We start from the raw sequence: 12,623 nt of genomic DNA on the forward strand, positions 1-12,623 counted from the left end.
ATGCTAGGAGACCTTTGAGAGTCTAAAATCTCATCAAGTTTGTCCTTGCCTTTTAAAAGTTTTGAAAGAGAATTTTTCAACTCAAGGATTTCATTTTTCAAATTTTTATTTTCTAGTGAGAGCTCATCTAAGGATTTTTGTAAAGAATCATTTGAGGGTAAAGGTTCCTTAGGTGAGTTCTCACTTTCCTTTTTAAAGCTTGCTAACTCACATTTCAAAATTTTATTTTTCCTATGACTCTTTTCAAGCTCATCATTCATCAATTTTAAAGCACCTACAAGTTCATCATATGAAAACTCAACATCATCATCATTTAAAGTAAAGTCATCAAGAGTAGTTACCTCATCGGAGCTTTCCTCTAGAGCCATGAAGCACATGTTGGCAATTTCATCACCAACCTCCTCTTCTTCGGAATCACTTGACTCATCCCATGTTGCTTTGAAGGCCTTCTTCTTGAACTTCTTGATAGGCTTCTTCAACTTGGGACAATCCACTTTGTAGTGACCCGGCTTATTACATTCATAGCAAATGACTACTTCCTTTTTGCTTGATTCACCCTTTTCCTTTCTAAAATTCTTCCTTGGGATGAACCTTTTATTTTGGAGAAGCAACTTCCTTATTCTCCTAGTTACCAAGGCCAATTCTTCCTCACTTATTTCTTCTTCTTCCTCACTAGTATCTTCGGAGGCTACCCTTAGAGCAATGTTCTTTTTCATCTTGCTAGGTTCCTCCACTTGCTCTCTCTTTAGAGTCATCTCATAGTCAATGAGATTCCCCAAGAGTTCATCCAATTGCACTTTGGTCAAGTCTTTGGCATCCTTTAAGGAAGTTACCTTTGGTAGCCATTCTTTAGGTAGACATCTTAGGATTTTCTTTACCAACTCTTCATTTGTGAATGTCTTCCCAAGAGATTTCATCCCTCCAATGATCTCAATGAACCTATCATACATTTGGCTAATAGTTTCATCGGATTTCATCTTGAACAACTCATATTGATAGATGAGGGATTCCATCTTGTTTTCCTTGACTTGATTGGTACCTTCATGAGTGACAACCAAAGCATCCCAAATTTCCTTGGCGGTGGACTTCATGCATACTTTGTTGTACTCACTTCTACTAAGAGCACAAAACAAGATGTGAATGGCTTTGTCATTGAGGGCTACCCTTCTCTTCTCTAGCTCACTCCATTCACTCTTAGGTTTTTGCTCTTGGTTTCCATCAATGAATCTTGTGGGAAAGAAAGGCCCATTCTCTACAATGTCCCACAAATCAACTCCTTCCGATTTAAGGAAATAATACATTCTATTTTTCCAATATAGAAAGTCATTTCCATCAAAGAAAGGTGGTCTCACAACCGATTGACCTTCTTGAGAATTGAGGGCTGCCATTTGATCTTTACTCCAAGATAATTATATCTTCAAGAAAGGGAGACTTAGCTCTGATACCACTTGTTGTCCCTTGAGGCAACCCAAGAGGGGGGGTGAATTGGGTTTATAAAAAATTTAATGGGAAAGACAAGAAATTGGAAGAGAATAGGGAAGAGAAAAAATCAACACAAAGATTTATAGAGGTTCAGCTATCCAAGCCTACGTCCTCTCCTCAAGCTCCACTTGAGAGTTCAACTCCACTATCAAATCTTCTTTGGGTGAAGATCAAAACCCTTACAATCTTAGAGCAAGCCTTTGCTCTTTACAAATCTCTTTTTCAACTCAAGAGCTATTCTTTGCTCAATGCCACACTCACAACAACAGAATCTCTCAACAACCTTTACTCAATCTGAAAAGCCAATCAATTACTACACAAATCAAGCTTTCAAGAAATCAATGCTTTGGCTCAAGGTTTTTGAGAGAGAGAGAGAATGATAAAGCTGTAATCTCAATAAATATTTTCTTAGATGGTTGTTATAACCTTACAACAACAAAAACAAGTTGTATTTATAGTTCATTCATAAATATGGCCGTTGGGGGTGCATTAAATGCAAAAAGAGCCGTTTATGTTCAGAAATAACCGTTACACCGCGTTCAGAAAAACTCAGGTTCGGCGGCCTAAGCTTAGAGTTCGGCGGCCGAACCATTTGGGGCGAAGAAACTATTCCTTTAAAACTGAACTTTCGGCGGCCTAAACTCAATGTTCGGCGGCCGAACATAGTGGACTTTCGTTTCTGTTCCTCTCTTTCGGAAGCCGAACTTTTGGCTTCGGAGGCAGACTTAGAACCAACTTTCGGCGGCCGAAGGTTAAAAGTTCGGCGGCCGAAAGTGCGGGACTTTCGTCTCTGTCCCTCACTTTCGGAAGCCGAAGGTTGCACTTCAGGGGGCTGGTTGAAAATCCACTTTCGGCGGCCGAAAGTCAATGTTCGGCGGCCGAACATAGGGGACTTTCGTTTCTGTCCCTGACTTTCGGAAGCCGAAAGATGACTTTAGGGGGGGCAAAAATTAATTCTTTAAATCTTTGAAAAATCATAACTTAGGCTGTAAAAATCCTTTTTTCAAACCGTTTGAACTTTTGCAACCTATATTTTTAGATCTTTCATTTTGATGAAAAATAATTTCAAAATCACTTCTTTTGGAAAATTTCATTTTGGTCCCTGAAAGTCAAGTACTTTTAAAAAGTGGCCATATCTAAAAGAACTTTTAGAAATGAAAGAGCCCTTGAGCCATCACAATCAATTACTTGAAATTTACAATGAATAGAATTTAACAAGGCATAAACACAAATAATTTCTTATCCCTTTCTTGTGGTATGCTTCCATAATTGGCACTTTTCACTTTTGTGATTGAAGCAATTTCATTTATTTCAATAGGGAACCTGCAAGCTCAATACAAACACCTTTGAAGATAATTAGTAGCACACCAATTGTTTATTAATCATCAAAACAAGGATTAGGACATTTAGGTCCAACAGCATGTTTTGTCAACTGCCAGGGGTGGAAGGAACGATAATGCTCTCATTGGTAGCAATATTAGCTGCAGCTCAAACTCTCTGCTATTTTGAGAGAGAAAAGAGAGTTCTTTCCACAAGAAAAAAGTAGGAGACGAGTCGTAATCAAAATGATTAGAGAGTTGTGCCAGAAAACAGAGCTATGTTGTAATTGGCTAGTCCTGCAAGAAAGAGAACGTGAAGTGTACGCTCAAGTCATCAATATAGTGGAGAATAGGGCGAATATAATGAATTGTTTAGCACTTCAGTAGTATAGAATTACGTACCTTTAGTTCTATGGTTCTTCTTCTTTTATACTGTAAAAAAAAATAGAGATAAATATAGCATTTTATAATAATCCGGTAATGATGTGACCTACTGCTTGATAAGTGATGTCGCCAGCGAATAGATCAGTGATCCCGCAATTATGTTGGACAGTGTCTGATAATGGTAGCTTTATTCAAAGACTCGATCTATTTAGGAATGGACGAGTCTTAATGATAAATTAGGTGTTAAGGTATCAAGGTTTTCCTTTCCTCGAATGGGACCACATTAAAAACTTATCACGTGACCCTGTCTTGTAGTAACAAGTCATAACTTATTTTGGGTGATAGTAACATCAATAATGTATATCTTTATATAAAACTCAATTAAAAAAATATTATAGTATGCTAGAATACTTTCTATTGATTTAGTCTATTTGAAATCAAAATCATGTAATCAATCAATTAAATAAAAGAGCAAGAGAGAAATAGAGAGCGAAAAGAGGATCTTAAAGAGAATGGTTGTCAATTTTTTGGATGGACGGGGAGAAGGCGTCGGCTTTTCCTGTCTACCAATATCTTGTGATAATTTTTATCATTGTTTTTTAGATTGTGGTGCTTTTGTGAGGTTTTTTATTTGAGTTTGATGACTGGTTTTATTTTTTAGATATTCACTGTTTTCGTTCAGGGAAGGACGTTAACATTGACAATTCAGGGACTACGTTGCTGCGTGCGTTTAGCGATCAAAACTCCTGTTAGCTAATGAGTGGATGTGAGTTTTGTTTGCATTCCCTTTTGAGCGATGGTTTTAGTTTTAGGTCTGGAGCATAATTTTTTGTAGTTTTTGTTCGTTTGATGACGGTCTGTGTGGAGGTCTATGTCTAATTTCATGACGGTGCCGGTCTGCATTGGGTTTGTCATTTTGTCGGTTTGCCACCTGGGTAGTTTTTCATATCTCTATTTTGATTGGCTCTTATTTATTGTTATTTCTTTTTCCAATTGTGCTTACGATGATGGCAATGACAGTGGCTAAAGAAGAACTGATGGAACCAATTAGTGCTTATTCATATAAACAGTGAATGAGGACATCATAATTAAGGGTCAACACGAGATTGGGAGAATTACTTATTAAAAAATTTATTAATTTATTATACTTATTCTAAAATCACTTGATTACAATATTTACATTAAACTGTTTAATCTTTTTACTAAATAATAGTTAATTAATTTATATTAATCACACTTACAATACAAAATAACAAAATATAAATATGTTTTAATTAAATAATTAATATAAAAATTAGTAATTTCTTTAAAAAATAAATAATATGATAACCATTTTCTTCATTATTAATAATTAATTAATTAATTATTATAAATAGGTTGCTCATTAGTTGACCGTGAATGAATTTATTATAATCATTATCTACAAAATTAACGTGAGATGAGATGGAGAAAGCTGGCTCTGTACTTGACTATGGAACACTCGCAAATTGGCCACTTACCTGAACTGGGTCAAAATTAGCTTTTTCTTTTTTCTTTGGTCCACTGTATGAACAGCTCTCAAACAATAGTAGCTTTAAATAAGTAAATAGATTTTATTATTAGAATCATTTTTAAATCGACAGATTTTAAAATAAAATCTTGATGGAAAAATACTGCAAGTTTAGACAATATAGATAGAATTTTGCTAATCAACAATATAAGATTATCATCATTATTACATTAAACAATTACATCTTCAGTTGTAATTTTTGACCTTTGTCAAGGTGACCTTAAAATAGTTTTTAAAAATAATTAGAAATTAATTAATAGTCACTTCAAACAAAAATACTGGTTTTTTATACTAATAATTTATTCTTTAAATTAAAAAAATTCAAGTTGATCTAATTATATTATTTTAATAATTGAATTGACTTTAATATTATAAATTATTCGAGTTTGATTATTTTGAGAAGGATACAAATTCAATGTCCAAATTAGATTGATTTGAATATATAATTGATACATTAGGTAAAAAATTTGTCATCCTTTTAATTATATATACGTGTTAATTGTATAAAAGCCCAGCCTAAATAAATTTATCTAGTCTCTATTTCAATGTATTTTTAAAAATTAAAAAAAAAAAAAAGTTAATTGATGAACACCGCAACTCTATATTTAAAAAGATAATACAGTCCCAAAGCTCATAAAACTTTTTATTCATTGACCGGTCTCCGTCTTAAGCCTCGGACCTAATGTGCGAGGCAGGTCGATTCGATAGTAAGTACAAGACTAGAGAGAAATAATTCAGTCCGGTAACGTGACGTGAAAGAAAGCAGTTAATCCAGTCTTTTCGCAGTTCTGTTCACATACGCACCAAAAAAATTAAATGATTGTTTGGTATGGAGAGAAATCTGATACGTTTATACATACGGATTTGAATGATAGAGATAAATGATACTATAACATCACTAACACTAGCATACAAAAAAAAAAAAAAGAAGAACGTTATTCCTCTCTATCCAAATTTACATTTATATTATAAATTTTATTTTTTTAATATTAAAATATCATAATTAATTAAATCTCTCGTCACAAATTAATTAATTTTATTTGAAATTAAATATTAATTTCTCGATGTATATAAATAAATAATTTAATAATGTTGGCAGCTGATATTCATAAAGAGGAGGCCGTTGTGAGTTGCATTTAATGTGAGAGTGAGAGTGAAGAGGTTGGAAGGCCACGTAGTGTTCTTCTTTTATCTCTCTCTCTTTCGTATACTCTCTATATAAAACGTAGACATTTGAGATCGAAATACTCCAGGGTTTGATCTCTTAATTAAATTAGCTCTCAACATCAAAAGCATGAATTCAGATAGAGTTGCCAAAACGCAAGAGTTTCATCAATCTGTAATTCAGATCATTGAAGGAGATGAGATGATGAAAACCTATTTTTATTTCAACTCTCTTTCCTCTCCACAGATGGATTCTCTTTCTGCTCTCTGTGATACTCTCTTGCCTTCTTCACCATCTGTTAACATTACTGATGCCTCTCTCGCCAGGTTCTTTCAGTCTTCTGCTTCCATGGCTGGAACTCCTCACCGTGTAGGTTTTTCTTTATCTTTTTCTTTTCATTAATTATGCCTTTTTATTTTTTGTTAAATTATTTATTTTTAATTTATTGCATATTGACTTATATGCATGAACGCTCTTGTTTGTTCAGAGCAAAGCATGCATGTGTGTGCTGAGCTGTTCTTCTTCTTCATAGAGCAAGAAGAAGACAAAGGGATTTTCATTTTTATTTTTATTTTTTTGACAAAGTCTACGATAAATTTCATATTTTACATGCACGTGTATGTTTACTCATAAAATATAATTTTTTTTCTTTTGAATTTTTAAGGGATTTATATTTTATAATTTATTTTTTTTATGAAAAAAGAAAAAAAATTTGTTTGATTATCCTTTCCAGTCAATAAAAGTTTATTTTATTTGAAAATAACTTATTTTTTATGAATAAGATTGGGATGGGCATGACGATATCGTACATAAGCAAGCAGACATTTATGTTATTTTTAAATACATATTGTAGAATTTTAATATTATTAAATGAGGCCGAAAGTTTTTGGTAAACACATATAATAGAATATTAATATCTTCATAGGAAAAGAAAAAAAAAAAAAAAAGTTATCTATGCCCATTTCATGGACCCACAACCCAAATTTATGAATTCTATATACTCCAATCTTTATGTTTTCGGTTCACATTAAACTGAAGTTAAAAAAAAAAAACACCTATTATTGTAAAAAACTTACCCATACTTAGTTCATATAATTTTTTATATAGAGGGATATTATATTTATTTTTTAAATTTATAATAAATCAAATTTATATAATAACTGCTTATTATAATAAAAGGATTTAAGAGTGAATATTTATTTGATTCAATTTAAAATCGAATTAAATTGAATATATCGAAAATTAAAATTTTATCATTTTTGAAAACTAAATTGATTTTGAGTAGAAATTAATTTGAATCAAATTGATCTTATTTGATTCGATTTGATCGGGTTATTTTTTTTATTTTTTATTTTTTATTTTTAATATTTTAAAATTTAACTAAAATATTTTAATTTCAATTATAATTTAATATTTTTATATTATAAAAATTAATATTATTATTCACTGATTGGATTTAATTTTATCAATTTTTTTAATAAAATCGAATTGAATTAAAATAATTAAAATTTTTAAAAATAAAAATTTAAATTTATAAAATAAAATAAAAAATCAAACTGAATTTTTAAATTAATTTAATAGAGTCTAAGTTAATTGTATATTTTTAATTTTAGGTTCCTTGAGGTCACTATATATATATATATATATATATATATATATATACACTAATTCAAGATCTTATAATTTGAAGATGATTTCAATATCGTTAGTTAAATTGATAAATAAATATATTTATCTAATTTAATTTTAAAATATCATTAAATCACATCATAATTGATTTCAACATAGAAAATCACTGGCTATAAAGAAAAAATATTTTATAATTAATAAATGATATATAAATACTTTGCCCGCTTTAAGAATAATTAAATATATAAAATTTAAACATACATACTTTAATAATTTTTATTTTTAAAATATTATTTTAGTAATCAATTTTAATAATTTGTCTTAAAAATTTCCTTTTGAACTTTAAAAGTCACAATCATTTCAAATTTAATGTTCAAATTAGGTTTATTTTTTTACAAAAATATATTAAATATTATTTCTTTTTAATTTTTATTATATCAAAGTAAAACTATTATTTAAAATATTAATTAATTGCAAATATATTTAAAATATCATTGGTTCCTTTTTGTTTTGTTGGTGGGGGTGGGGGGAAGGGGGCAGGTTAAGATTATTTATTTTCGATCTCTTTGGGGTAGTGTGATTCTTAAATTACGTGCCAAAGAATGATGAATGTCTCCATGTCCTTGATTCTGAAATTAACCTATTACTTCGCATGCATCCGAATATTCTATATCCATACTTTTATCCGCCAGCTTTTTATTAAATTCAATTAAGAAAATTGGATCATCTCAAAATTGAAAAAAAAAATATATAAATAGATTTAATTTAATTGATGAATACAAAATTAATTTTTGGAAATATAAAAATTCTCTGTTATTAGTTAGTATTTCATTAGAAAAATTTTTAAATAATTATTTTTTATATATAAAATTTTACGTAAAAACACAAGCCCTTAATTTTCTTTTGAGATAAAATTAATTTTGATATGTGCAAGTTAATTTGAAAATACCCTAATAATTAATCACAAATTTTTCAAAAATATTTTAAAAATGTGATTGCGAGAAACTAATTTGAATTAAATTTATAGGAGGATATACTTATCAAAAGTGCTTAATTTAGAAATAGAGATGAACCTTAAATTTTATAAAAGTTCAAGGACTAGACAGTAATTTTTAAAAGTAAAATTATAATATCTTCAATCTATGATCCTAAGATTAAAACTCCCATTTGCTATGCTTACAGATTTAGTACAGTGTTAAGTACATTTAAATAAATATGATAAATTTTAAATTTGGGCTAAATTATAGAATATTACCTTAAGTTTTTGTTTCAGATTTTACAGGTAGGAGGATTGATAAGTGAGAGACTGAAGCACCCAAAGAAGTGGTTAATTGAGTTGGCGCTATGGATGCTTTCTACATGGATTGGAACTTTCATTCTGTGTGGGCTATCAAGCATTTCACTCCATTTTCCCTATTTCCAAACTTTTTCTCAACTCCCACTCCACAAAAGGGAACAGATTTTGCATTCTTGGTCTCTCAGCTTTTTCTATCCCCTCAGGATGCTTTTCAAGGCTATCAAACTTCTTACCCTCATTGTCTTCTTCTCTCAGGTACCAATTCTCTCCCTTTCCTTTATTTTCTTTTTAATTTTTCCCCTTTCTGATTGAGCTTTTACTGAAATTTTATGGCATTGAATAAAAAACACTAGTTTTGATTTCTTCTCTAGACCATATTGAAAAAAAGGAAAAATCATAGAATCGACTTATCATGGATTTAAGACACAGTACCTGTAGCGAAAACTACATGTTTGTGTTTTGATTACCATGAACCAGGTATAGGCAAGAATTGTTTGAGAAAGCAAAACATGTTTTGACCAAGAAATAACATTTTTCTCTCTTGGTTCGTGGTGGACCTGGTACAAGGAAGAAAATAACAAAGCAATGTGATCTCACTTTTGCATATTCATTTTCAGGTAGATGAGAAAAATGAAAACCTGACATGGAAGGCAATAGGCTATCCAGGGCCTGACCCAGAATTCAAAGCATTAAAACTATCTCAATATGGAAAATTAGAGGACAAGGAAGATGATGAAGAAGAAGAAGATGATGATGAGGAAGAAAAACTCTTTGCACCTCTTCACAGAGGACTTGTTAATATGAACCTTCCACGAGATAGACTTGCAAACTCTCTCCAGCTTGCTGGATTCCCTGTCTTAACCCACCGACCGAAAAGTAATGCAGCCTGCAGCCCATCTAATCCCTCTTTGGTTATTCAATGTGATGCAGTAGTAGTTGGTTCTGGTTCAGGTGGTGGTGTAGTTGCTGGTGTTCTTGCAAAAGCTGGTTATAAAGTGCTTGTAATTGAGAAGGGAAGTTATTTTGCAAGAAGTAATCTCTCTCTTCTTGAAGGTCCTACAATGGATGAAATGTACCTTGGAGGTGGTCTAATGGCAACTGATGATATGGGAATTGTAATACTTGCAGGATCTACAGTAGGTGGAGGTTCTGCAATCAATTGGTCAGCTTCTATCAGAACCCCACAACATGTGATTAATGAATGGAGTGATCGATATGATCTGGAGATTTTTGATAGTACATTATACAAAGAAGCACTAGATGTTGTGTGCCAGAAAATGGGTGTTCAATCAGAAATTCATCAAGAAGGATTCAATAATTCCATTTTAAGAAAAGGTTGCCAAGAACTGGGTTATCCTGTGAACAACATTCCTCGAAATTCCTCACCAGATCATTACTGTGGCTGGTGTTGTCTTGGCTGCAAGGATGGAAGAAAGAAAAGCACTTGTGAGACTTGGCTATTGGATTTAGTTAATTCAGGTAATGGGGCAATTCTTCCCAGGTGTGAGGCCATCAAGGTCTTGCACAAGGAAAAGAGAGGACGAAATAGTAGAAGAACAGCAACAGGAGTTGCTTTCGAATTTGAATACGAGGGGGCAAAAGACTTGTGTGTGATTGAATCAAAAGTGACTATTGTTGCATCAGGTGCTATAAGTACTCCTCCTCTGTTGAAAAGGAGTGGCTTGAAAAATCCTAACATTGGCAAAAATCTACATCTCCATCCGGTGGTAATGGCTTGGGGCTACTTCCCTGATGCACCAGTGTCATCCAAAGCCTGGCCAGAGGAGCAGAAGAAGAGTTATGAAGGAGGGATAATGACTGCAATGTCAACGGTTGTGGCGAAATTCGACAAGTCTGGATATGGTGCAGTGATTCAGACACCATCATTGCATCCAGGCATGTTCTCAAGTCTAATGCCATGGGTGTCAGGAATGGATATAAAAACCAAAATGTGCAGGTTTTCAAGGACTGCCCACATATTTGCATTGGCAAGAGATAAAGGAAAAGGAACAGTGAATTCTCCAAGCTCAATAACTTATCAAATGGAAGATTCTGATGAGGAGAATCTGCAGAAAGGATTGGAGAAGATGCTAAGGATATTGGCAGCAGCAGGAGCTGAAGAAATTGGAACACATCATAGCACAGGAAGAAGCATCAATGTTAAAAAAGTGAGCTACAATGAGTTTGAGAAGTTTGTGAAAGAGGAGAGTGAAAGACCACTAAGAGATTTATCAACACAGCTTTGTTCAGCACATCAGATGGGGAGCTGCAGAATGGGGGTGAATCCAAAGGACTCAGTAGTGAACCAGATGGGAGAGACATGGGAGGTAGAGGGATTGTTTGTAGCAGATTCAAGTGTGTTTCCAACTGCCTTAGGAGTGAACCCCATGGTTACAATTCAGGCTGTTGCTTACTGCACTGCACAGTCAGTTCTTGAAGCTCTTAGGAGGAAGAAAAAATTGCTAGTTAACTGAATTTTCAGTTTGTTGTAATTATTAATGTTGTTGGTTTTTTGGAGATAAATCAAATAAGAGGACTCTATTAAAAATAAACCCAAGCAGGAATTTTAATTAATTTGCTAATACCATTTCATTGGGATATGTCCTTCTTTAAGAGTTGGGCTGGTGATTGACCAATATCTCAATGTGGCATTTGCCTGAATCCTTAATGAGATCAAACATTGTCCTTTCTGAATGGCAGTTTTTTGAATTTATAATAATAATAATAATAATTATTATTATTATTAAAAAATAAAATTAAAGTCATATTTTAAACTCCAAATACCCATCTTTGAACGAGGCTAATTTGATTTTTTTTCCTTCATGTTTTTCCAGCAATTAATTTTAATTTATGCGGAAAGAGTGAGTTTCATCACATAGATAAGGATTATATTAATTAAATTTTGTATCAAGATTTATATAAAATTAATGAAATCGCATGTAATAATTAGATAAATCTATATAAAAATATTTAATTTAATAATTTTTTAATTTTATTTTTATATGAGCTGGAACTCTCAATACCTTATCCATTTGAGAATACTTAATGGACTAAAGAGTATCAGCTCAAAACTACTTAACTTTTTCCCATGTGAGACTATAAATATTTATTAATATTTCTAATATTAGGTTTCGTGTGTTTTTTAAAAATATTTTCTGATTAATTATAAATAAATTATTTTCTATATTTTCTAAGACTATAAATAAAGTATTTTTTTAAAAAAATAAAATTATTTTCATAAATAAAAATTATTTTTCAAAATTTAAAGAATTTTCATTAATTATATATATATATTTTTTAAAATATAATGTTCACGTAACTTATCAAGTCCTTTATTAGAGATGCTCATGAGTTAAGTGTTGAAAGGCATTCGGATCTATTGAAATCTAACCGAATAGATTTAGATATTATATATTTGATTTGAGATGATATTAAATTTTGAAAATAACACTTAGGTCAATTTTGAGTTAGGGTGTATTTTATGTGTTGCATATTTATTATGATTCTATTTATATAATTAATTAATTAAAAATATTTTATTTTAATTATTTGAACTTAAATTAATTAAAGGTTTAAGTATCATAATCCAGTTGTTAAAGGTTGACACCTTTAGAAATAAGTCTAAATAGTGACACATGGTAAATGCAAAGATCAACGGTTTTTGTATGACTAGACTAGGGCCGTAAACCAACCAAATTATTTATAAGTTATTTGAGATTTAACTCGATAAAAACTCAAACAGACTCAATTCAATTTCTAAATAAGCTGAGTTTGAATTTAACTTTTAGGTTCATTTAT

General features: G+C 31.3%; 1 protein-coding gene across 1 annotated transcript; it reads left to right on the top strand.

Moving 5' to 3' along the window:
• The first annotated feature begins 5,884 nt into the window (after window positions 1–5,884).
• LOC110601221 (long-chain-alcohol oxidase FAO4A) lies at window positions 5,885–11,377 on the top strand. Its single transcript, XM_021738281.2, has 3 exons — window positions 5,885–6,268; window positions 8,811–9,080; window positions 9,443–11,377. The coding sequence occupies exons 1-3, from the start codon at window positions 6,029–6,031 to the stop codon at window positions 11,297–11,299; spliced, it is 2,367 nt and encodes a 788-aa protein (XP_021593973.1). The 5' UTR covers window positions 5,885–6,028; the 3' UTR covers window positions 11,300–11,377.
• The last annotated feature ends 1,246 nt before the right edge of the window (window positions 11,378–12,623 follow it).

The sequence above is a fragment of the Manihot esculenta genome, chromosome 15 (assembly GCF_001659605.2).
Source record: "Manihot esculenta cultivar AM560-2 chromosome 15, M.esculenta_v8, whole genome shotgun sequence".
Taxonomy (NCBI): Eukaryota; Viridiplantae; Streptophyta; class Magnoliopsida; order Malpighiales; family Euphorbiaceae; genus Manihot; species Manihot esculenta.

Coding starts and splice junctions, on each gene's coding strand:
- LOC110601221 (XM_021738281.2), top strand. CDS start 6,029: ATGAATTCAGATAGAGTTGCCAAAACGCAAGAGTTTCATCAATCTGTA. Junction 6,269..8,810: donor TGGCTGGAACTCCTCACCGT/GTAGGTTTTTCT, acceptor CAGATTTTACAG/GTAGGAGGATTGATAAGTGA. Junction 9,081..9,442: donor TCATTGTCTTCTTCTCTCAG/GTACCAATTCTC, acceptor ATTCATTTTCAG/GTAGATGAGAAAAATGAAAA.